Raw genomic sequence first — 25,887 nt, forward strand, 5'->3', positions numbered from 1 at the left:
CAAAAAAAATGATAAAATAAAACTCCCTGGTGCCAGTTACTTATCAACAAGTCTGCACAATATTTTAAGATTACATTTTCCTATTTTACAATATACTGTAGCATCACCAAAAGGCTAGAGGGTTAGCTGGTTAGATCTTCCCTTCACTAGACTTAGTTTTCATAATTCAGTTTCAGTCTTTCTTATAGAAATAAAAGCTATATTTATCCGTCCTATTGCACATTATATTGTCATGATGTCTACATTATTTAGTAGCTTACAAGCTTTTCATAATAGTTTTAAGTGTTTTTCTGTTTCCTTTTTTTTTTTTTTTTTTACATTTTCTTTGAATTAATATATACTATATTTTTCTGTTTACTGGACAAAAATTTTTTTTGGCCTTATTGTTTTCAGCCAGAATTATAAATCACTGCATCCCTAGACTGTAAATCGATCCCTCGCAGCCTCTTTATCATTAAAAGGTTCATAGTCATGTTTTTACTTGTAGGTTTGGTGTAACAGTAGGCGCATTTATGCCAAGAATGAGGAATAAACCAGGACAAATATGTGAATGGGAACCTCTTTCCGTAAGACACACGACACACGTTTTAAACCCTGGCCTCATCACTCTACAGCTGAGCGTGGAAACAAAACCTCTGCAGCCCAACTTAAAAACAAGGAGCAGAACAATATTTACTCAGCAGTCATTTTCAGTGGAATTTTTGGAAGACAATTTGAAAAAGTCAGCTCGAGTGTCTACAATAGTCCCTTTGAGCCGCTCAGGTTGAGTCTGGCTTTGGAGCGCGGCCAGAGGACCAGCTCTCTTAAAATCACAGAATAATGGAGGCCTTTTATTGAAAAGCTGGAGAGCAGACACACACACACACACATCCTGTGACTGACGTGTGCTTGTACATTTTTTGGTCAAATTTGCCTCCATCTGATGCCTTGGCCGTTGTTCTCTCAGTTTGAGTTTACAGACGAAACCATGTGAGAGTTTTTGTTGTTTTTAATTGTTTGACATGATTGCACTCATTACAAATGGAAATGCTGGACTGCGCTGGGCTGTTTCATGTGTTTGTGCTGTTAAATGTTTTAAAATACAACAGATTGCAGCTGGATGCTTGTAGATAAGCAGATTCTGGAGACGGTGTGAGCATTTGTTACAAACCCGTCCAGATGTACCTGTGAAACAGGTGGACAGTCTAAACTAAAGGATGCGTGTATTAACAAACCATGTTCATTAGCGTCAGTCAGATGACGTGGATGGAGGCAAAACGACATTTATTAGGTTTTTAATAAAAATTCTTCTTTACCTCAAGCTTTCTCCATAAAGGCAAAATCTGTTATCTTTCACTGGCTCTCAAAAAAAATAAAAAAATAATAATAATTAAAATGTAAGTTTGCTTTGGGTGGTGCATTTGCAGAAGGTGTTGAGGATGCTAATGCTCTCTCAGTGTGCAAACTCCCCTAAATAATTAAATATTATTAACAAAACACATTAAACAGAGACATGCATTCAGTGTCAGTGAACCTTATTGTTAATCAGATCAGCAAGCGTGAACCAGAAACGGAGAATATTGTATAAAACTGTCTTTTATTTTAATTCATTTTTTTATCTTCTTTGCAGCTTTTTGAAAATACATATCATACATATACACACATCTCCTTATTGACAAAAGAAAAGTATAAAAAAGAGCTTCCCAAATTAAACAGGGAGAATTATAGGCAGATCTTATCAAAAATATTCACAAATATTTTCAATACTTCATACTGCTTAGATTTTTTTTTCTTCCAGTTTGGATAATCCCCATCAAGAACAACAACAAACATATTTTCAATTACAAATCCTCTTCCTTCTAAGCAGAAGGTTTCAGATACACTAAAAACAATAACATATTTATGTTTTCTTATTATTTTTTGGAAACATCATTTGAGAGGTTGTAGAACAAGTGCTAAAATATACACATATTTCCTCACAGAGGTAAATCAGCACACCTTCCCACCGTCTCTTCTCAGTTTTTTGGTAAATTTTATTGTGATAAATGACAGCCTCGATTGTTTTTAGATTGTTTTATGCTCTTTAATTATATCTTGCACTTGAATGGTAAGATCAGTAGAATTGGGAGCGTGTGTGTGTGTGTGTGTGTTATTAGACTGGTTTAGGTAAACCTGTCTTAAGGCAAAATGTTGTTGACTGCAATTGACTGGAAATCTCTGCCAAGTAATGTAAATAGTGCAAAGGTTAATTTTGCAGAAGGGCCTAGGTAACAACCCCCTTTTAAATATTTTTGCAATATAAATAAATTATTTTAAAGAAGCTTCCAATTATATATTGTGAGTCTATTTTGTGTTTACAATAGAGCATAATGTATATTAATCCGCTTCCTGGTGTCTCTTTCTGAGGGTGAAGGGGGATAGGGGCTAAAAAATAGAGGAAGGATTTACTGTAGTTTCGTGTCTGGATAGACTTTCAGCTGCTTAGACTGTCTGACATTTCTAAACTAAAGCCTTTGTTTCACTCGGTGGTTCAAGTGAATTTTAATCTTCAAAGTTTTTAATCTGGTGTTTTGTATGCTTTTTAAGTCACAAGATATGGGGGAAGAGCAGCCGCCTGGTAACAGTCACATATCTGTACAAAAACATTTACAAAAAAGGTACAAATACAAAACTAAGAAACAATGCATATCAGTTAGACAAAGCATCATATGAGTCAGCCTCGTTACTTAAGTCCATATCTTCAGTTACCCACTCACAGTTAGCGCAGCTCATAAGAGTTGCACACATGCACAACACATCGAAATTTCACCTACATTTTTTTTCAGTCAGCTGTACGCCCTTTTTAACGATTGGCAGCCATTTTAAAATCCATCAAAATCTTTGGTTGAAAGTATGGCATGTACAATCTTTCAGATTTTTTTTTTAGATGAAAAAAGGCACTTAGGAGGATGTCATTTTGACGGAAATGCCCTTGTAGGATTACACCAGGAATCACCTAAATACCATTGCTCTTTACAAAGAACCTGGTGGCTGGTCTCGCTGTCCACGGTGGTACCTTGTAAGGCCATATCGTTCATGCTTTAGCATGCAAGTACGTCACAAACCTTTAGCAATTATCAGAAATATGAAGGTTTCGAACTGTTCATGTTGTTGTTCGCAGTACATTGATCCTGCATGAGGGGCACCTCAAAGTCCAAGCCACCATTCTGTGTTGTTGACGGACAGGAGATAATCTCTAGCTTTTCAGGTAGTGTCCCATTGTCCTGACCCTCCAGCTCCAGCTGCGAAGGATCACATCCTAAGTCCAGGTGTCCCTTTGATTTATTTTTGTGCATGTAGCAAACTACCCCAACAGCCACGGCTACTAGGACTAGCAGAAGAAGGATGGCGACTGAAGGGATGAGCATTGTATTGTGCTTTGATTCCTTCAGGCGTGCTCCAGTGGGAGTTGGCTGCTGACTGAGCGTCTGGGTCTCTATGCATACTGTATCCGTATCCCCAGGTTCACCCATTGGACTGGCACATACAGAGTACGTAGAGTTTGGCTGAAGTCCACGCAATGTGTATTCCAGGTAATATGCTGGAAGGTTGAGGTGCTTGGCACGTTTATCCGGTCCAGAAAGTTTCTTGTAAGTTAACTTTACACCACGGATGTGGGGGCGCATAATGATGTACCTCTGAAGATCTAAGTGAATTGAGGAGCTAGTTACCATTGCTGTTATTTCAGGATCCGGTAGCTCTGTAGGCTCCTCGTGGTGTAGTGGGTCCTTTTTTTCACAGTATCTCCCTGATGTTCCTGGTTGACAAATGCACTCCAAATGTCCTTTGTTGTCCAGCCAACATGTTCCTCTGTTAAGGCAGATATTGGGTGGGCAGAAGTTTGATCTGAGATCTGGGTCGATACTAGTACTTGGGGTAGGAGGTGGAGGGTCATTGTCGGTTTCCGTAGAAGGGTTATCACTAGGTTTGGCTGGGAGGACTGCATGAGTGGTACTTGGTAAACTGGTGACCGGGGCTAGAGGTACTGCAGTGGTCTTTACTGTCCGAGTCACAACAGTTGTGGTAATCGGACATCCAAATTCTCGGTGCGCAAGTCTCTCCAGCACCTTCCCGGAATTTAAAGGAGGAAAGTGGCAGCGTGTCTCTTCTGTCCTACCCAAATGAATTTCCCTGATTCGCAGCCAACTAGGAAACCAAGCCAGATTGCAAAGGCAATTGAAAGGGTTTTCCGCAACGGTCAGCCTTTGTAGGTGAGGAAAGAGCTGTGTTAAGGTCTCTGGCAAACCTTGCAAGCTTAGATTGCTGATATCCAGCTCCTGAAGCTCAGAGAGTTCCTCAAAGTCTTCCCATTTCACAGGTCCCATGGGATTCCCAGCCAAACTCAGAGTAACCAAGCCCCTTGCCCCCCGCAAAACCCCTGGAAAGGTTGTTAACTGGTTGTTGGAGATGTCAAGCTCATGAAGGTTCTTGAAGCTTCCCAAGAGCTCCTCGTTCAGACTGCTAAGCCCCAGCCCACCCAGCTTCAGTGACTCCAACCTGGGAGTCTGGAGGTCATTTGGGCTTGGCGATGGGATGCTGTTGAACCGTAAGTCTAGCAGAAGCAGTTGGGGCATTTTCAGGGCAGGCATTATCGTCAGTTTGTTACCTTGCAGTTTGAGCTCCAGTAGTTGCTGTAGGCCATCAAAAGCAGCAGGGTGGATGCTCTCTATGAGGTTGCTGTAGAGATATAGCCTCTCAAGATGTTCTAGTCCAGCAAAGCTGTCCTTGGATATATGGACGATCTGGTTAGCCGACAAGTCCAGGTTTTGGAGAGAGGACAAGGGTTCAAACACATGATCTGGCAGTTCGGTCAACTTGTTCTGGCTTAGATCCAGCATCTCTAGACTTTCCAACTCAAGAAAATCCTCTTGGGAAAGGGATTCAATGCCGTTCTTGAACACATAGAGATTCTTAGTCGTTGTGGGTACTTTGTTGGGTATTTTAGTGTCTCTGCGGTTAAAGCATAAAATGTAGTCTTCTGGCTGACAAATACAGTCATTTGGACAGGTGCCGGCTAATGCTTGGGACCACAATTGTTGATAGAAGAGGAGGGGCAACAGAAGAGGGAGTAAGAGCTTCATGTTGCTGCCGACAATAACCCCTTCAAGCCTGCAAGAAAACAAGAAAACAAAGTAAACATTGCATCAACTTTCCATTGTATTTTTTACTTTAAAAATATGTTTAAACATACACCTGCCTTTGACTTTGACAATGTTTAGAAATGGCATGAAATACAGATTAAAGCTTTAAAGTAAATTGATAATTGATAAACTTGATAAAGTTACTCTTTTTTTTACAGCAAATTCACAGCATACTGCAATAAACGGCATGGAGTCTACGAGGTCAGCCGTTTTATGTGGCTGAGCAAAAGGCTTGCTTTACACTAAGTGCTTTCAAAGGATGATCAAAGGCTAGCTCTCTTGACATGGTTGTATTCAGACAATAGTTTGTGGTAGTGACGTACAGGCCAGCTGGATCCTAATACTGGACTTAAAGGTGATGTTGTTTTAAATCAAACAAACAACATTTTACAATTGGATAATGCTATTTTATGCAACCTTTAGCAGATTTTGAAATGATACTGTTTAATTGTTTACAGCACACATACTGAATGATTGTTGCAAACGGTGGCCTTAGAGAGTCTTTTTGGGAGTGATTTGTACACTTTGTGTCTTTCTCCAAACATTCACTCATTTTATATACATCAGTTTCACATTGAGATCAAAGATGCACTGGTACGTGCCAAGGCCATCTCAAATTTTAAAAAGGTTTGACCTTGAACACCGGACACAGAGCTCATCAGATGAACTCAGACACCTTTGGGGAGGAACACGAAGAGTCGGGGAGGAGAGCGAGGAACAAGAGAGATAAACGGCTATGAATTTGCGAGATTGAAGTGAGCTGGGGAAGTGGTTTATCATCTACTGTGAGATCAGTCGCAGCCGTATCTGGCCTTGAAAGGAGGGGTGGGGATGTTTCATTCTCCCTCAGGATTCTCCTCCATTTTCTCCCTGGGACCGTGTGGGGGGTTTTATTTTAGAAGTTCATGCTGAGGTGAAGTTCCCTCACTCGGTTTTATTGAATAGTACAGAGATAGTAGGATCATTATGTTCCCTCCTGCTGCATCATTGAAGCATCCCTGTGTTGTTCTGCAGTTATTTACAATAGGAAATATATTATATTTATTTTATTCTGTGTTGGCTGAAAGCTGCTAAGTTTCTAGTCGTCGTTTGCGGTCAGTGCAAGTTTCTAAACATATTTTCAATAATGTCTGGATATTTTTAAATTATATTTGAGGGTGCATTCTTGCTGAAAGTGACTGGAAATCATGCCTTTTCAGTGAGAGTGGGCTCTTTGATGTGACGTCAATCTTATTTTAGTATTTTTCACATGCAATTATAGTATTTATTAATATTTTGAATTAGCTTTTTTTCAGCTGTCAATTTAATCTTGTTTTAGTCATTTTGTTGTTATGAGCTTTTGCCATTTTTGTTATTGTTTTAAATATTTTTAATACTATTTATATAACAATATTTCACATTTAATATCTCTCTCTCTCTCTCTCTCTCTCTCTCTCTATATATATATATATATATATATATATATACATATGTTTCAGCGTCGTTACAGTTAACTAAAGCCAAAAAAAAAATTTGTTACTAGAAATAAATACATTTTTAAATAAAATTCTATATAAAAAAACCTTAAACTTAATATATGTCAGCAACATTTCTTACTTTAATATAGTTTAATTTAATGTACTAAAATATGAAATAAAAATGAATGAAACACATATATGGACATTAAAAAAACACCCTAAAACTAGGACAACAGCATGTAACCAAAATTAAAATCTAAACAAAATATTTCAACAAAAATGTATTCAAAATATTAATAAAAACTATAATAATATCTCAATAATAAATACAATTATTTATAAAAAAAAAAAAACTGTGATATAAAGAAACATATTTTTGTACATTTTCTTTGTTTTAACTGTGAAGCCAACACAATACATCGTGACTCGACCAAACCTCTCAATCCCAGTTTGTATGTGTCGAGGAAACTGCAATCCTTACATCACCACCGTCAGCAACTCAAGGTTTCTTAAGTTCAGCCAGGGACAGTCATCCCGAGAGAGAGATGTCTTTTTCCTCTCTCTCTCGCTCTAAAAAGCTTTGGAGCAGGTTTAGACATTCCTGTGCTCCGTCTCATTGACTTGCTGGCTGTGATACAAGCATCTGTCTTTGACACTGAGTTTAGCTGACGCTCAGAGCAAATAAAGCAGGAAAAAAAAAGCTCCGGCTCGCAGCCAAGTGCATGCATATTTTAATGAAACTAATCTTCGGCTTATTATGTGTGCGCTGTTTGGCCCGTCTTTCTTTTTTTTCTATTTAATGAAACTTTTTCTTGACACAAACATGAAAAAAATGTGTCTGAAATGTCAGTACTTGGAAGGAAGATCACATGAGGTTCAGAAGTGCACGAAAGCAATGTTTTGTCATGTTCGGGCACTGATATGAATTCGCTGACATGTTTTGGCACCGTATACATGCTGTTCTTATAATGAATGGAATCAACAAGATCTTAGAACAAGGGTGAGTGAAAGAGTAACACATGCACCGTTTCCTTCACCCAAAGCTCTCCGTTCAGTGATGCATGACGCTTTACAGTCTGTGAGAGCTGATTAGATGTTTTACTGGAGGCAGCGATGGGGAAAAAAAACACGCAGACCTTCCACATAACCCGATAACAGGTGGAGCGCAGTGCTTTATGGGCGGTTAATTGTGAGGGGGTCGTAGGGCGGCCCTGTCCCATGGCGTCTGGATCTCAGAGTACCGTGGGAATGGCCTCAATTGAATTCGTACGATATCAGACATGGACCAAATAAAGGAAGGAAGCTGATTTTTTGTGCTCTAGCTCGTTTTTAAGGATCTGCGAGATTTCACTTGTCGAGTCACATTGAAGGCATCAAGGGCTATTTGACCAAGAAGGAGAGTGATGGGGTGCAGCACCAGATGACCTGGCCTCCACAGTCACCGGACCTGAACCCAATCGAGATGGTTTAGGGGTGAGCTGGACCGCAGACTGAAGGCAAAAGGGCCAACAAGTGCTAAGCATCTCTCTGAGAACTTCTTCAAGACTGTTGAAGATCATTTCAGGTGACTACCTCTTGAAGCTCATCAAGAGAATGCCAAGAGTGTGCAAAGCAGTAATCAAAGCAAAAGAAGAACCTACAATGTGACATATTTTCACCTGTTTCACACTTTTTTGTTATGTATATAATTCCACATGTGTTAATTCATAGTTTTGATGCCTTCAGTGTGAATCTACAATTTCCATAGTCATGAAAATAAAGAAAACTCTTTGAATGAGAAGGTGTGTCCAAACTTTTGGTCTGTCCTGTATGTATAAAAAATTGAATTCTGTTCCAAATTCAGGTGATCCATTAATTCTGGACCCTGACAGCATCTCGTGGTGTTTTATTTCGCAGTAGATTACTGAACAAGATTCATTCATTAACCCTAAACGCCCACATCATACAGGAGGAGGTTGAGTGTTATGTAATGTGACTGTACCTGCCAAACCTGATGCTGTGTGTTTTTCCCCTTTGTTGTGGAGTGTGTAGTAATTCAGTCTAGTAGAGAGTATTGAGTTTTAAATAGGACAAAGAAGGCTTGGTTTCAAGTTCACTAGGTTAAACACTCATTCTGATGTATTCATGCGACCACAACAGAAGACCCAGATCAAAGCTGAGGGTGATGCTGACTAGGACACTTTTGTCTTCACCAGACGTCCACACAAACGCCTGCGCTCGTCCGCTCCCTCTTCCTTGTTTTTGTGAAGCGTGCCTATCATTAGATGAAGGAAGCTTTCTTCTGGTTTAGGATTTACAGCCATGACCTGGATAAGAGCATGTCTCTGCCTTTACTGTCTGCGGTAAACATAAAAGACAGTCCTGTCTGAATGGAGCAGACGGAATAAAACACTGCTCTTTTTCTGCATTGTGATCAGAGTAAAAGGAATAGTTAACTCAAATTTTAATCTGTCATTCATGTTGTTGCTTTGTGTTGGAAGATGTTTTTTTAAGTGTTTACCGTTTCCCGAAACACGACAATTATACAGTGACTCAACTTAATGACTCATTCACTGTATTCACGGTATGCTATGGCTTTAGCGTTGCTCTGTGTGACAGAACAATGTCCTTATTTGACAAAATCACATATTCAAATACAGTAAGGTCTATTAATAAATGTAGCATTTCTTTTATTGATAAATGTAAATATTATTACATTTTTATAAATATATTTTAAATAAATTGTTTAAATTGTTTTATCTTATTAACATTTTATTTAATCACTTATATTAAAATACAGTATGATCAAATAATAAATATATTATCAAATAATTTAATATTTTACCTAATTAAATTAGCACATTAAATAAATATATTGCATTTTATTATTATTAAATATGCATTTAATTGATTAAAACTACATTTTGACATACTGTATATTTAAATACAGTAAGTATAATTACTGAAAATTACTAATAACTAATATAATTTTAAATATTTCTACAAAATTAAATAATAAATTAATAAATAGTTTTAAATGATTATTTAATAATTAGAATTTATTCTAATTACATTTAGTCATACAAATAAAGTATGATCTAATAACAAAATAATATTAAATAATTTGAAATATAAATATTTATATTTAGGCACATAAATTCAAATAATAAATAGTACTTATAATTTTAAAGAATATATATTGTTAAATTTGTTTGAGTGAACTGTTCCTCTTAAATGCAGGCTAGCTATAATAAACACGGACAGGGCCCATTAGACAAGACATAAAGGATTCATTCAACATTTTCATAAGAGTTAGGAATTGTTGCGTAACCCCTTAACAGTTAGATCAGCTTCAGTCACAGTGAATCCATTGAAAACAATCACCCTGATCTTTCATGGTGGTGCTGATAACCATCTTTGCCCACAACCTCAGCCTGAAACACTCATTTACGAAACAAAGAATCGACAGTGTTCGCCATTCAGTTAGCTGTCCGTCTGCAGGCTGCAGGGGGCACGTCTAGACTCTGTTTCGGCTGCAAGCGGATCTCATCAGCAGCTTTGAGTTACGATCCCGAGCACGGGCAGGTGCTTTCAGCCTGTTGTCGCTCTCGAGGCTGTGCTGAAACCCAACGCTCCAGATGTGTGCCTGTGCAGATGCCGTGACCCGCGCCAGACTGCAGCTGGAGCACTGTGTGCTTCTCAAGGGACCAGCCGTGTGGGCTGCCGGAAAGGAAGGGACGGACAGACTGCAGTACACTTCAGAGAGAGCAATCCAAAAGGAAATGGATTTACAAGCACTCACTCTGAGGAGTTAGCATTGCGTCTGCCGCTGAGGACAGAGATCAGGCTATTAGCAAGCATGCACACTTGTTAATTCACATTTGTGCGGGTCTTGATGCATGCTGACACCGATCTCCCCCATCAGCACTGATTGATCAGTGATCTCAAAACCCTGCTATCAGCGCACCTCCATGTTACAGAGATTATCGATTAAGATTGACTCTCTAAGAAGCTACTGTGTATCGAAGAACATTTCTGAAAAATGAGATAAAACGTCATTATTATGACAAAAAATTAATTATGAGATAAAAAGTCATTATGACGTCAGTCGTAAATTGAGAGATAAAAAGTCTAAATTTTGACAACCTCTGTAATGAGAAGTCATTATTATTACATAAAATTTAAAAATTATGAGATTGTTGAGATTGATTGATGAGATTGATGAAATTGTGAGAAAAGATTGAGATAAAAAGACATTTAGTGCGAAGAATGAAATAATGAGATAAAGTCATTATGAGAGAAAGTATGACAGCTTGAAATTGAGACGATAAGTCATTGACAAAATGTTGAAATTGTGAGATAATATCAATTGTGAGCTAAACAATTATTTATGATGTTTTATGCGATAAAAAGACTAAATTACGACAAACTCAATTATGAGATAATAAGCCATAATTATAAACTCAGTTGAAATGTAAATTTAAAAAATCATTTACATAAAATGTTTAAATAATGATATGAAAAGTTGAGAATTATAACAAAGGTCAAAATTATGAGAAAGTCATAATTATGAGTTTAAATAATGACAGAAAAAAAGTTAAATTATGATATTATCTCATAGACTATCAATTTCATTTTTTTAAATCTCATAATTATGAATTAGTATCTCGAAATCTTAACTTTTAATGCCATAATTATGATTTAACAAAACATTTTTTTTGGAGATTTGGCTTAAAAGTTTTCCAATGGTTGTGAGACCCACAAGTTAGCATTCTAGATATTATTCTCGATGAGATGAGATCATCTGAGTGGGCTTCAGGTTTGTGCCACAGCTCTACAAAGGTCACGAGTCACTCAATGACAGATAAACACAGGACCTTTCAGGTTTACTCGGGTTACACAAGAACACTGCTCATCTGCACACACCTTTGAAGTGCACACTGCTAGCTAGCAAAGTTTGCCAGTGTTGTTATTTTTCTTTCTTAAAGGACTGACAGTTTTTTGAAATGCCAGTATGACGAGGAGACCGTCCTAAAAACTGGCTGATGTGAACATAGCTGAAGCAACAAACCTGAGCAGATTAAGTTAAAGCAAGTTTATTATTCTTAGCCCATTGGTAGATATATTTAGATGTATTATATTTATACAGTGCCATATATCTTGAACTTTTGGACGGCCCTTAAAGGTATAGTTCAGCCAAACATTTTCCTTTTTGCTGTCATTTACTCTCATGTCCTTCTCAAGCCTAAAGGACTTACTTTCTTGTGTGAAACAGAAAAGAAGATATTTGGGGTTCAAGACATTTTAAACATATCTTCTTTTGTGCTCCACCTAAGAGAAAAAAACATATAAAACAGAGAACATTTGATTGAACTTAAGTGTCAGGAAGGCGATGTGGTGTTAAACATGCAGTCATGAAGTCTGAAATGAAGTGATAATGTGTTTGTGTTCCCCGCTGGACCGGAGAGGAAGTAGAGATGCTGTTCTCACTAACATCCACAGCTGTGATGGCTTTAATACAGCGAGAGAACGGGCAACTGGAAACTTAAGAGAGGATGAGATTATGTAACCCGGTGTGTGTTAAATTCCTCCGTACTTCCATGCAACACTAAACATTCGTTTGAAGTGACTCTACCTGTTCTGTCATTCAAACAAGCCATCGCACGCGCCTAATCATCCATTGTTTTTTATAGCGATCGCTTAAATAAATTACAGCTCATGTACATCAAGCTTCTGTGGGTTGCTAGCACACAAATCAAACAGAAACTTCACCTCTTTGCCCCTAACGTCGCTTGTGACGGGCATCATAAAAAGTCACCATCAGGTAAACGCTTGCCATTCTTAGTCGTGGATGTAATGCGTGCCAGGTTTACACATGCAAACAAGCTAATTATATGTGCAGCAGGTAAGAATGCGTGGTATCTGAGCATGCACGAGCATCTGAATCTCTTTGTCAGACTGACAGCTCCTCTATCGTTTACATGTATGCATTTAGCAGATGCTTTTATCCAAAGCGATTCAGGCTATACATTCTTTTACCAGTATGTGTGTCTTCCGTGGGAATTGAACCCACAACCTTTTGCGCTGCTAACGCAATGCTTTACCACTGAGCCACAGATCAGGTCACTATCAGACCATCATTAGCCCACCATCTGTGTTATCTGTCAGGGGTGACATCATGTGACAGCGATGCTACAGTTAGCGTCGTTTGTGTGTTTCACACGGTCTTTTGTGCGTGCAGTGAATGCTAATAAAACCCCCTGTCACAAAATATTATATTTTATCTCAAAATCATAAAGATAATATGATCTTCTAGTAATCTTACCGTTTTATTTGCACTGTGATGTTATTTCAAGTAGGGCTGGATGGTATTACCTATAATCGAAATCTCGATTTATTGAATATGATTGCTTGTTTTTTGCCCTCATGCTTCACTGACAAGGTTTGTACTGTAAATATGCTCAACTATTAAAGGTGGGGTATTTGTTTTTCAATAAAAGAGTGCATTTCTTATCTTTGCGATTTTAAAATAAATGAACGAAAAACTAACTCTATGGCTATTTTTGAACAATTGAAATCAAAGCAAACATTGCTTGAAATAAAAGCGTCTGGTGAAAAAAAAGTCACATTTCATTTTTAATGTAAAAAGCAAGTTTGCAAAAAAAAGGAGGAAATAAATGACTTTTATCTGTATTATATTCTATCATTTTTTACAATTTTATTTTATTTCTATTCAATTTAAATTATTTATTTATTATTATAGTAAAAATAATTTTAATTAATTTAAAGACAGTACATCAAATGCTACCATGTTTTACAAATAATTTAAATGTTATATATTAATAACCTTTTCATGTTACACTAAAGAATCTGACAGTATTTTGGGTTTAAAATTAAATTAAAGCGTCTGCTAAATGCGTAAATGTAAATGTAAAAATAAGCTTAACTGTTTTGAACATAATGCCACAATGCAGTAGAATTTAAATATGTATAAATATACAAAAACATGCATTGTAATTCTATAATTTAAATGCATTTTGTATTATATATATATGTATGTGTGTGTGTGTGCATAATTGTATTTATTTATTTGTATTTTTACTTTCTAAACGTCACAATCTCAGATATGAAGACATTACTCAAAACTTGACTCATTCTCCAGATTCATGTTGGCCACATCACATGAGTGTTTACTGGTCTATTGAAAGCCAAGAGCTCATCACGACATGCAATTGTCTAGGAATGTCTTTATGTGTTACTGATGACAGCACCTGGAAGGCTGCGTTTTTCCTCATTCCAGCCGACTCTGGTGTTTGCCCACTGATAACCTGTTTGTGTAACTTGCCTCTTTTCCGTTGGTGATTTTTCGAGTCTGGTTGCCCTGGGGCCGTTATCCAGAACCCAGACATACACACACACATTCACACACACATTCACAAGCGTCTTATACACAAGGGAAAGATAAACATGCCAATCGGATCTGTCTGTTTCATGGGTTACAATAGGTCACATTGTTTGTCCATGAGACCCCACCGACAGCTGAGACGTTCCAGATACTGTAGATGCACCTCCAGCTACGCACTGTGGTTACCATCCATGCCAGAACATCAACATGTTGGCACCTGTAACACTTTCTAGTGCTCAGGTATCACAAAATACACTCACAAAAAAAAAAAAAAAATATATATATATATATATATATATATATATATATATATTACAATTAAATTAAATAAAAAAACTTGATACAAAATATTAATATATAGAGTTTTAATATAAAAATATTTTGTAAAATGTTTTATTTTAATTTGCATTTAATTATATATATTTGCATTTCTAAGTGACAAAAAAATATATACACATACAATTTCCCTTTCTAAATAAAATCTATTAATTTTAGAAAAACGTTTATATGCATATTTGTTTTAAGTCACTTAAGTTTTTTTTTTTTTTTTTTTTTTAGAAAATGACTTTATATCTATGTAATTATACATATTATTTACTTTTTATGTAATTCTCAAGTATATGATTTGAGAATGTTTATTATTTTAGTTTTTTTTTTTTTTTTTGTAAAATATGAGTGCGAAAATCTTTTTTTTTTTTTTTCAGTGTGCGTCATAAATCATAAGAGTGTAAAGGAAAAAAGTGCTCTCTTCCTTCCCAGTATCCTCAGACATGCTATCCAAGTGCTCCATAAACATTCTGTCCTGCTTTAAACATTCAATTTGACCAATCCCATGAGCCTCTTCACGCTCACCCATCCGTCAGCACTCCACGATCAGCCCTTGACGTGCACAAGCGGTCTCTCGCTCTGCTCAAGTCTTTAAGGGTTAATGTATGGAAAGCACATGCTCTGTATCCGTCACACATCACTGTGGCACATCTATGATAGTGTAAACATCTGAGCGTGTATGCAGGGTGTGTGTTCACGTGCACGGCTCTGTTGTGTGTGTTTTAGGTTAGGTAAATCTTAGCATTGTGCTTATTGAACACCTTCGCTCTACTCTTACGCAAACGATGGTAATGCATCGAGTCAAACGTTTGAAGGGTTGCTCGAGCTTCTTATTTAAACACGAACACACACCGTGGCGTGTACACAGGAGAACTGGATATGGAGCAGAACATTCGCAGGCTTAGTGTAAAACAAATACGAGCAGGATGTCACTATGTGCCCAAGTATCGAGTGACGCCGCTTCAACTTTAATGCTCAGAAGAATTTCAGACCGCTCGAGCCAGAAATCCTTTAGTTACAGGAATGTTTGTGTGTTCGTACAGGAACCTCATAACACATAATACTTCATATAGCATAAGATAAAATATTTTATACATTTAATTGATTTTTTTAAGTTGACTGTCCTAACAAATGTAAGGTTAAGATGTGTAAGATGTGTGCATGTTGAAGACTGTGTGCTAGTATGTTAGCATGCATGTTTTTCAGCTTATATTACCCACAAGGCTTTCTCAGAACTTTGGATAGTGTTCTGATGGCAAGGTTCTCTCAATGTTGTGAACAAATGCAACGCAACATCAATAGAATGTTAATTGAATGTTCATGTAATGTTCTCATAACCAAAATAAAACATTTGTAAAACATTTTAAAATGTTCAGAGAACATTGAGAAGTAATGTTAATAGAACGTTAATGTAACCGTTTTTAAACCTTACTGTTTCTCCTTTAATGTTTTCTATAACATTTGGATGACAAAGAAAAAGTTTTAAAACCTTTAAAAAGCTGGATATCTTAAATGTTTTCAGAACTTAATGGTGCTCTCAACATTATGAAAAAAACACTCTTTCCAGTAACGTTAATGAAACATTGTTCAGACATTGTTCATGGAATGTTTTTAAAAAAACGTCTAGACTGATGTTTGTCTAACATTTAAAAATGTTACTACTTATGCATTATTTTGATTTATTTAGACTTAAGTTTGATGTTCGCCTAAAGTTTTTAAACATTACTTACTACTTGTTTCAGAGTAACCACAATGCACAATGCTCAAATATTTGTACTTTCGAAACCAGCAAACGTTTAGCTCATGCGAATTGAGAGCGAGTCCGCTGAAATTTTCCGCTGAACCCAAAGACCCTGATTGGCTGGTTCAGGTGTGTTCAATTAGAGCTTAGCACCACGGGTTCAAACATTTACTTTATGCTTGCGTAGTTTGCACAGACGAACACACGTCCTTGCTAGGCGACTTTTCATTAAGCTCTCAATCAGATTTGAGAGGGGGTTTTATTGACACGCGATGTTTTGTGGTTTTTTGGCTACGACTCAAGCCAAATGTGTGGTTTTGGAAGCTGCATGCGCCAGATCGTTTATGCATCTCCTCCATTCTGGCTCCTTCAAGCTCCAGAATTTGTCATTTGCATTCAAGACAGGTAGATGTCAGACTCACCGGGGCGTGTGACGGGACGCTCTCCTCGTCGGCTCCTTCTCTCTCTCCTCAGGCTCTGTAAGAGTAGGAGAAGGCCACAGGTTCAGTAAGTGCCACACAGATGTTTGTCCGACTCTAGGTCGGGGCTAGAATGCTTCAGGATGTGTCTTTATGGAAGAGGAGAGGAGAGGGTCTACATGTTTGTGTCACACAGATGGACGATCACCTCCCTCACTTTATTAGTGCCCCTTTGCATCGTTACTATATTTAAAGGGACAGTTTCTTTCTTCTGTTGAACAAAAAATAAGTTACTTTGAAGAATGTTGGTAACCAAACAGTTACAGTTTTACTGATATTACAGTTGCAGTTTTGTCCGAACTGTGGAAGTCAATGGGGACTGTTAACTGTTCAGCGAGCCACATTCTTCACATGTGTGCATTCTCTTTGTGTGTTTAGCAGGAGAAAGTAAGTCATAAAGGTTAGGAAAACATGAGGGTGAGCAAATGATGACAGAATTTGTATTTTTTTCAGATCTCTTTAAGTATTAATGTTGTAGTGCATGCTTAACATGAAAGGTATTTTACTTTTCTAGATGATCAGCATTGAGGACAATAAAACGGATCTTCATGTCTACTTGACTTCTTGAATTTGTCCACAGTCTCCCACTTGTTGGGGGTAACACATTACAAGTAATGCAAGTTATGTGATCAGATTAAAGTAATGCATCACTTTTAAATTGGCATCAAAATATCTGAGTTACATTTTCAAATAGGAAAAGCGAGTGACTTTGTTTTTCCATTTATATTCACTGACATCTCTCCTGTCCCCATGTTAAGATAAATTAGGAATGATTTACAGAGGCCCTTCATATAACCTGAGACATATCCATTTGACTTTAGGTGTGAAAGCACCTTTACAGTTGCCAAAAATAGAACTTTTGCGTTTTTGTTATAAAAAAAATAAAATAAAATAAACAGGCACAGGTGACAAAAAGTAACACTAAAGTAACTTAATGCTTTACATTGCACAAAGATTAACTAATGCAATCAGGTAATCTTTTTTATGGAGTAATGCTATTTTGTAATGCATTACTTTTAAAACTTTTAGTAACTTTCCCCAACACTGGTGTCAAAAGCACAGGTTTGCTTTTGTTCATCTTTGTAAGTCGCTCTGGATAAAAGCATCTATTAAATGCATTCATATAAATGTGATTTGGAGATTATAGGTAATAGAGGGTTGAGTGGAAAACTGTAGGATTCTGCTGGTAAAGGTGATTTCAGTAGGTGTTTGCAATAGAAACACAGTGCACGACTCTAAAGGTGTTGAGTGCAGTCGAGTGAAGCGTTGCAAGCTGTCCGGCGTGTTTATCTTGCACACACACACACACACACACACACACTTAGTGCAGGAATGCAGGCTGACGGCCTCACTCACAGTCCGTGTCTTGCAGTATCGATTCAGTACATGTATTAGTTTTGTTTTTGTCACTTCATGTGCTGCTTCTGCCTTCATGTTCAGCAGCTTCAGTTTTATTATAATTCTGCATGTTTGGATTCACTTTGGTTACAGAATTATCCCCAGAAGTGAGCTAAATCTAACAAAGACACAAGTTTTTAAATTAAAGTCATAAATTAAAAAATATATATGCTAATATTATTAAAAAAATAAATAAAAATATTAATAATTTATGCATAATTCTTTAAAGTTTGGGGCCTATAATATATTTTTTTAATGGTTTTGATAGAAGTCTTTAATGCTCGCCAAGGCCAAAATACCATAAAAATAGTAATATTGAATACTTGCTGAATCAAAATATTAATTTCCTAAACAAAATCTTCCATCTCAATCTTAAATCTTAACATTCGTGCTTTACTATGTTCAAGGAATGTACTATCTGACCTGCATCTTATGGAAATATGACACTTTATGTCGTTTGAAAGGTTGATGCATTCCTTATCATGAAGATCTGATTAGCTGGTGTGGAAACAACATGAATTATGCAATTGACATGAACACACATCCTGGTCATCACAGATGTGTTGAAAGCACTGTCACACATGATGAGCCCCGAGGAAAACATGTTGTGTGTTTTGGAGTCAGTTTGATCAGATATCAACACCTGTTCTCGATACAGCGTCAGAAAATCACTACTTTTCAACTTCAACTCAGTCAATTAGAGAACCGTTATCAGCTTCTGAGTAATCGCTACACTCGCATCGCATTCTCTGAAGTAACTAACTTGGAACAGCATGAAAGAATGAACCCCGCAAAACAAGTCTGGCTCATATTTCATCTCAAAATAAAAAAAGGAAAATAAATTCTGGCTACCGTGATGTAACATTTTTATTATTGTTAAGAATTCACACATTGTACAAATGGCGGAAGATGCTGAATTGCCATAAAAACAATGTAAAATAGTGCAAAATAAATCATTTTGAGCTGAAATATGCTTTCATTTTTAACACCATTTTATGATTTTTCAGAGTGTTCAGCTCAACAGAGGCAGTGATTCACTGAGGGATTTTGAGGAGGATTGTTATTTGGTGATTATTAACGCACACACACATTTTCTTCGTAATGTGTCAGAGGGATTCAGCGTTTTGAGTATTAAATATGAGTCGTTGATGTGCCTTTGCACTTCTGCAACACCTGAAACTGGATATTTGCACAAAGTGTGTTTGACCCGACTCAGAAACACACTCCACGCGTCAGACACACTCACTCTTTTGTCACTTTAACCAGGTCACGTGCTGCCACTGCATTAGGTATCCGTGTCTCTGAGTAGTATATGATTAGCAGAAACTCGCAGGAGTTTAGTTTAGTTTTGGACTTCTCTGTAGTGATTTGCAGACAAGATGGCCAAATTACAGACGTAAACCACTTATGCTAACTGATGTTTACAGATCTCTTAGACAGCAGTGAGAGTAAATAGAGACTTCCACTGTATTTATAACTTATTATACAATACATATAAAATCATTTTGGGAGCCAATTTTGCCTATGAAGTTTATACATATGATCTCTGACCAATTACATTTTTATCTGATGATTCTTTGAATATCTGCATATCTTAGCATGGTACCAAAAAAACCTCATGCTAATTCAGTGGTACTTTATTGCAAGTATTGTAGCTGCACAATAGATTTTTTGTTATTTTAATAGTTTAACATGAATTGTACTGCGAACTATTTTGCAAACACACGCAGATCCAGAGCGTCCGAGTCATCGGCGCCGGCTGAAAGCAGATACGAGTGCCGTTAACCTCTGAAACTGAAATAGCTGCAGAGGAACGGGTGCTGTAGGTGAACTAGCTGGATAAACTAGCTGGATGTGTGTTTGTGTGAACCGCGCACACACAGTTCATCGACACACTCCACGTCTTGACGCTGACCCTCGGTCTCACACAAACAGCGGCTCACGGCTGAGTCTAAACATGTAAACAAGGACTGAACATCTTAAACCAACACTTATCCTGCACTTATCACTTTCTGGGTGAAGTAAGTTCATGTTCATAGGGTGCTGTGTTTGATTGTCTGTAGCCATTAATAGCGTCTTTGACCTGGTGTAGAGTTCAGGGCCGCGGTCTCTGGAGCTGCTGCTGCTGCTCTGCGTCTTCGGTTCAAGGATCATTTCCTAATTACAGTTCAGTCAGGAGGTAATTACAGCCGTAGATTAAAGTCATTTTCTTTTCTTTTTACTGCTTGGCGAAAATGCAGCAATTTTGTGGCGGATGTGCTCCCCCATCCCCCCCACCCTGAGCTTTCTAAAGGGAAATAGTTTGGTGGACAAACCGGCATTTTTCTCATTTTTTGTCATATTCGTTGCAGACAGAATCAGCTCCGGGAGTGTTTGACAAATGCAGGTTTTTTCGGGTTTTTTGGGTGTTTGAGCTACCGCTGACAGGCCTGAAACCATTGCATGTGTGTGCTCTTATAGTGAGGCTTAATGTGGCTCTTCAGAACTCATCGTTTGGCTCCATCCATCAAGATCTTGGTTTGGTTTGGTTTGGTTTGGCAGAGATGACGGGTGAGTCGGGCTGCTTGGTCAGCACTGCTCTGCAGTTCTTTGATCCTGAAGATTGATTTAAGAGCGCTAAAGCCACCTGAAAGATCCTGAAAGCTGCTGTTTTAAAGCTTCTATCGGACATGCCATATTACATGTGTGTAATTAGAGATGAGGTTTGTACTTATGCTGCTTTCCTTTTGCATTCTTTCATAAATGTTGCTTTTTCTGCCCTGTCGACTCCGTCGAGCCGCCCGCTGTTTGTCTAACCCCGTCTCTCTGCCCTCTTTCTGGCCCTTCACCTCCTGCCTGACTTTTAGCCTATTAATCCAGCATTGTGAAGCACGGGCCAGCAGAGGACGGCCTGTTAACTGGTGTAAAAGAGAACCAAAATCAGCAGGACGCCACAAATCTGCACAGAAACACCCTTCAGATTCTGCCCAGTGCCATTCCAGCCCGGCTGATAAAGCCTGGTCATATTATTTTAGTTTAGTTTAGAATCTTTTACTGTAGAATAGTTCATAACCTTTTAATGTACAATCTTTTAAAAAATTTTAATTTATAATATTTGAATATAGAATCTTTTACAGTATAGAATCATTTCAAACATTTTATTGTAGAACGTTTTTGTTATCTTTTCTATTACAATGTTTCAAATATTTTATTGTATAATCTTTTCATTTTGAATCTGAATGTAGAATAGTTTATTGAAGAATATTTTAGAACATTTTATTGTAGAACGTTTTGATTATTTTATTTTAGAATTTTTTTAAACCTTTTAATTCAGAATGTTTTATCATATTTTAAAAGTTATTTCATAATAGTCAATTGTAGAATATTTTAGCATGTTTTTAAATATTTTATTGTAAAAGGTTTATTGATTATTTTACTTTACAGAAAATGTTAATTTATAATCGATTAAAGTGGAGTCTTTCAGAAACCGTATTGAAGAGTCTTTTACAATCTTTTGACTTTTGGAACCTTTTTATTAATCTCTTAGAATCTTTTAGAACCTTTAATTTTAGAATCTTTTTATCTTTTTTTGTTTGTTTTTGAAATATCTTTTAGAACCTTTAGAATATTTATGAATATGACACTGCCATATTTCAAGTATTTTGTCTAAGTTCTACAAGTCTAGCTTGTTAGTGTCTATTTCATTCTGATATCCCTAGATATGGCCCCTAGTAAACCTGATTGCTTAGCAAGCTGCACACATCTCCTCAAGTAGCTGCATGATGAGGAATCATTCATGTCAGTAGTTACACACTGATGTTTAGTATTTGGCAATGAACACAACAGTGACTATGAGGAGCTTTGTAAGGAGAGACAGACAGATGTATTATGTCCTGCATTCATGACACAATTAAGAAATACCGCAGCACAGACACAAGGAGGTGGTCTTCAAGAGAACTTTAAGATGTGTGTGTTTGCCTTGGCAGAGTTGTGTGTGTATGTGTGTTTAGCACAAAAGCCTGTGGTTCTGTTCTGAGCTGTGAGTGATGATGTTTGGACAGAACGGTAGGGAAATACCATAGGGATGTTATTTTGACACAGTGAGGAAAGCTGGCACGAAGTGCTTGATTTGCCACATATGCAGCTTTGTCTGCTGTCAGACACATATTCTGGATGATACCAAAACAGGAGCTTATTGTTTTACAATACTGCTTCATGGAAGGCACATTTAAAGAAATATTTCACCCAAAAATAAACATTTTGCTGAAAACTTACTCATCCATTCAGGCCATTCAAGATTTAGATGAGTTTTTTATTAGATTTGGAGAAATTTAGCATTGCATCACATGCTCACCAATGGATGAATGGGTGCCGTCAGAATGCGAGTCCAAACAGCTGATAAAACATCACAATAATCCACAGCACTCCACTAAGGCATTTTAACTTTAAACCATTGCTTCAATCCTAAATAACTCATAAACCATGTCCATAGCCCATAAAAATCCAGCCACATATTTGTTTAGAGCTGTTTTGGACTGTAAATGGTTCTTGATCTGTGCATATTTCTCTCCTGATTCAAACTTTTTTCACTGCCAAAAGCAATATTATGGATAGAGACTCATATTTTACCTGGAAGCAATGGTTTGAAGTTAAACATGATGGATGATGAATTTGTTTCTTAAAAAAAAAAAGCTGTTCACTTCACTTAACTGATAAACTGGGGTGCCGTGGATTATTGTGATGGTTTTATCAGCTGTTTCGACACTCATTGTGACGGCACCCATTCGCTGCAGATGATCCATTGGTGAGAAAATGATGGAATGCTACATTTCTCCAAATCTGACGAAGAAACAAACTCATCTACATCTCGGATGACCTGAGGGTGTGCACATTTTCAGCAAATTTTCATTTTTGGGTGAACTGTTCCTTTAAAGAAGCCTCACAGACAGGAATATTTGTTTTAATCCTTTCTCATATCCTCTCACCTTCCGTTTTGTCTAATCAACACCTGCGTAATCTCCTCTCTTCTGGGCTTCTCTCTTTGACATTTGCAAGTGCCAAGGAATGTAGGAAGCCACTAGAAAGTACGAAACCATGAGCTGCACGCACACATGAAGGTACTCCGGTCGCCATCCACAGAGTCTGATTCTTATTAGTTTACACGGTTTCACATATGCATTAAGATACATTATGTACTGGACGTCCGTAAAGCCTTCAGCGAGGAAAGAGGATGCAATCAAAACAAAACTTCTCATTTTGTGCAAGAAAAGCAAAGCAAAGTGCAGAGTCCAGCCCGGTGTACAAACAAACGCTCCTCTGTGACAAAACCTTCACTGAATGGGGCTTTCAGTTGTGTTTTCGAAGGATTTTATTGCTTCTGAGTATAGTGTTGGGCTTTCCGCTGAACTTAATTAAATGCAATTAAACACCAAACGACGTCCTGTGCCTGTTCTGAGCCACGCAAAGATGATTATCACATGTTTGAATGACACTGCTCTCCATATCGGCTCGCTCTCATAAACTAGCGCTGAAATCTGCAATTACACAGGCAGAGATAAATATACACAATAGTAACAGACATGTGGTTTACATTTCTCTTAATGGAAAGATCTCTGACAAACTTTGTTGTGATGGTAATATATCAAGATTTGCATCTGAAAAAAATGTGTTTAAAGGTCTGTGCAATATTATGAAGTTAAGCAATGTCAACTTATTAACAATTGAATACTTTTAACATATTTTTAAGATTTATGAATATATTGTCATTCTTCGTATATATATGATCTGAAGTATTACCTGTGGCTTGCTCTTTTAGAAGAGCATCTGTTTTTATTTCTGCCTTCAGTTCTGTATTGTATTAATTTTTATCACTTAGTTTATTATGACAGTTTTATGACCCAGACAAGATAGTTGATCGTTTCCTCCATCTCTTGGACTAATCACAGACACAGCACCGAGTAAAACAGAATTAATAACATCTAATCTCCTTTAGGCCCGTGTGACTAAACAGATTGGTGTTTGAGCCGCAGCACTACCTTTGAACTCCTGTTGAAAACTGCTTGTGGCCATTTGTTTGCTGAACTTTTCGGCTGCCGGGGTTTGATGTGGAGCGAGCTCCTAAATTAAAAGCAAACAGCACCGAAATATGCTTTCTCTGAGAGAAATAGAAGCCGGCGCGGTCCAGACGCAATCTGTTTGTCCTGCTGCGGTCAAACACTCGAAGTCCCCAGCGTTTGCATTGGTTGTTCAGAGCTTTTCATTCATTCCACCATGATTATATAGCATTTAGGAGTGCGTGCATAAAATTCATATACAGTTTTAAAAAAAAATCAAGGTTCTAATTTGAACTAAACAGGGTTTTGTAACCTGACTGTTTTTGGGTTCTACAAATAACTTTTTAAGTTTCTTAGAAAACCATTTGGTGCCGAATCAAAGTATTGACTTTAATGAAGCAATAAGAACCATGGCAACTTAAAGTGTTTAAATACAGACTTTGACACTTTTGATCTGAATAGCTGTTCTCATGCACCAGCATCAAACCTAATGCACCGCTGTGAACCAGTGCAATGTGTGTAAACCCCTGAACTTTGAAGCTTGACTGCAGCACATCTAGTATAACTCTTAGAGAGCATCTCTATTGTTTAAAAACAATGCTGCTCATTTGACTGCTAAATGAATGCATGCATCATATAAAGAAGAGCTAGAATACTTATCCTATGGGTTGGTAGTTCGTCTACATATGAATTTGAGATCCGTAAAGCGGGGATTTTCACACGAATACATACTAACACTGTGTTAAAACACATTTGGCTTCTCCATTCTTTAAAGTTTGAGTTTGACTCACCAGCTCGAGCGCATCAGCGGCGCATTGGAGGCGTTCCGTCAGTCCTGCGTGTATCTATCCAACAACTCGCGTTTGTTTCCGAGCGATATGAAATATGTCTCATGTGTACTGGAGTGGAGTTGATACGTAATGGTTGTGATAGAGAGTCCGTTTGGAAAGTCTGTGTCGCACAGAGTCCCGTCCGAGTGTCCGAGGTGAAACTCCGGAGAGCTGTGCGCGCGCCGCGCTTTAACTTCTGGGAGGAGCGGCGGGAGCGCGCGTCTACAGTCTGCTTTCTGGAGAGCACGAGCGCATCAAATGAGGCGACGCTTTTGGACGCGCTCCAGGGTTTTTTTTTTTTTTTTTTTTGCATTTCAACTCGCCGGACCGGTATGCACTGACACGCGCTGACATTTGTGCTTTTGCATGCACTTCATTTACATCTCTAGTGTTAAGTGTGTTAAAAATATACCACCTTATATAAATCTTTCAGAATGTCCTACATATTATTTATGCGCTCACACACGATGACATTTGTGCTTTTTCCCCCTTTATTTATATCTATCAATCTATCTATCTATCTATCTATCTATCTATCTATCTATCTATCTATCTATCTATCTATATATATATCCATCTATCCATCTATCTCTCTGTCTGTCTGTGTGTCTGTCTGTGTTTTGCTGTTCATTCATTCATATCGATGTATGTTCAGTATTTTCTGACTCTTAATGGAATCAACAGATATCTCTTTGTAACTTGTGAGTGGATTTAAATGAGCTTGTTGAAAGTCCTGCAGTCTCTATTACAGTCAGTGCATCTTAGATCATGTGTTATGAACCCAAAACCACAGAAAGCTGCTCACAAGACGTGCCTCTCATGCTGAAATCTTGCCTCGCAGCTCTAGATGTTCCTGTAACTGAACTATTAACCCACAGCTGCTGTGTGCATGCCAAAGGTTTACAGCAGTAACAGTAACTCTATTAAGAACGGGTTTACAGTGATTAGGCTTCTGTCTTGTTCCATGTAGTTTAAAAAACGTACGAAAAGATGCATGCGTGCAGTGCTTTAAGTGGCCCAAAAGAGTTACTGGTACTCTATTATAGCCCAAAAAAAATATTTCCTGTTTTTTTTTTTTTT

The 25,887-nt window shown here is 37.5% G+C and overlaps 2 protein-coding genes across 3 annotated transcripts in view; one reads left to right on the forward strand and one right to left on the reverse strand.

The window, feature by feature from the left end:
- Window positions 1–25,887, forward strand: part of coro7 (coronin 7) — a 113,891-nt gene that overhangs the window by 60,314 nt on the left and 27,690 nt on the right. The window lies entirely within an intron of this gene.
- On the reverse strand, window positions 1,563–25,351 carry LOC113051699 (vasorin-like). 2 transcript variants are annotated; one of them, XM_026215673.1, is made up of 3 exons: window positions 24,769–25,349; window positions 16,491–16,545; window positions 1,563–5,127 (listed from the first exon to the last, which is right to left on the reverse strand). In XM_026215673.1, the coding sequence occupies exon 3, from the start codon at window positions 5,097–5,099 to the stop codon at window positions 3,096–3,098; it is 2,004 nt and encodes a 667-aa protein (XP_026071458.1). In that variant the 5' UTR covers window positions 5,100–5,127; window positions 16,491–16,545; window positions 24,769–25,349; the 3' UTR covers window positions 1,563–3,095. The 2 variants fall into 2 exon arrangements, with proteins under 2 accessions (XP_026071458.1, XP_026071451.1); XM_026215666.1 differs by lacking the exon at window positions 16,491–16,545 and having other exon boundaries at window positions 24,769–25,351.

Source organism: Carassius auratus, chromosome 3 (assembly GCF_003368295.1).
Source record: "Carassius auratus strain Wakin chromosome 3, ASM336829v1, whole genome shotgun sequence".
In the NCBI taxonomy this organism is placed as follows: domain Eukaryota; kingdom Metazoa; phylum Chordata; class Actinopteri; order Cypriniformes; family Cyprinidae; genus Carassius; species Carassius auratus.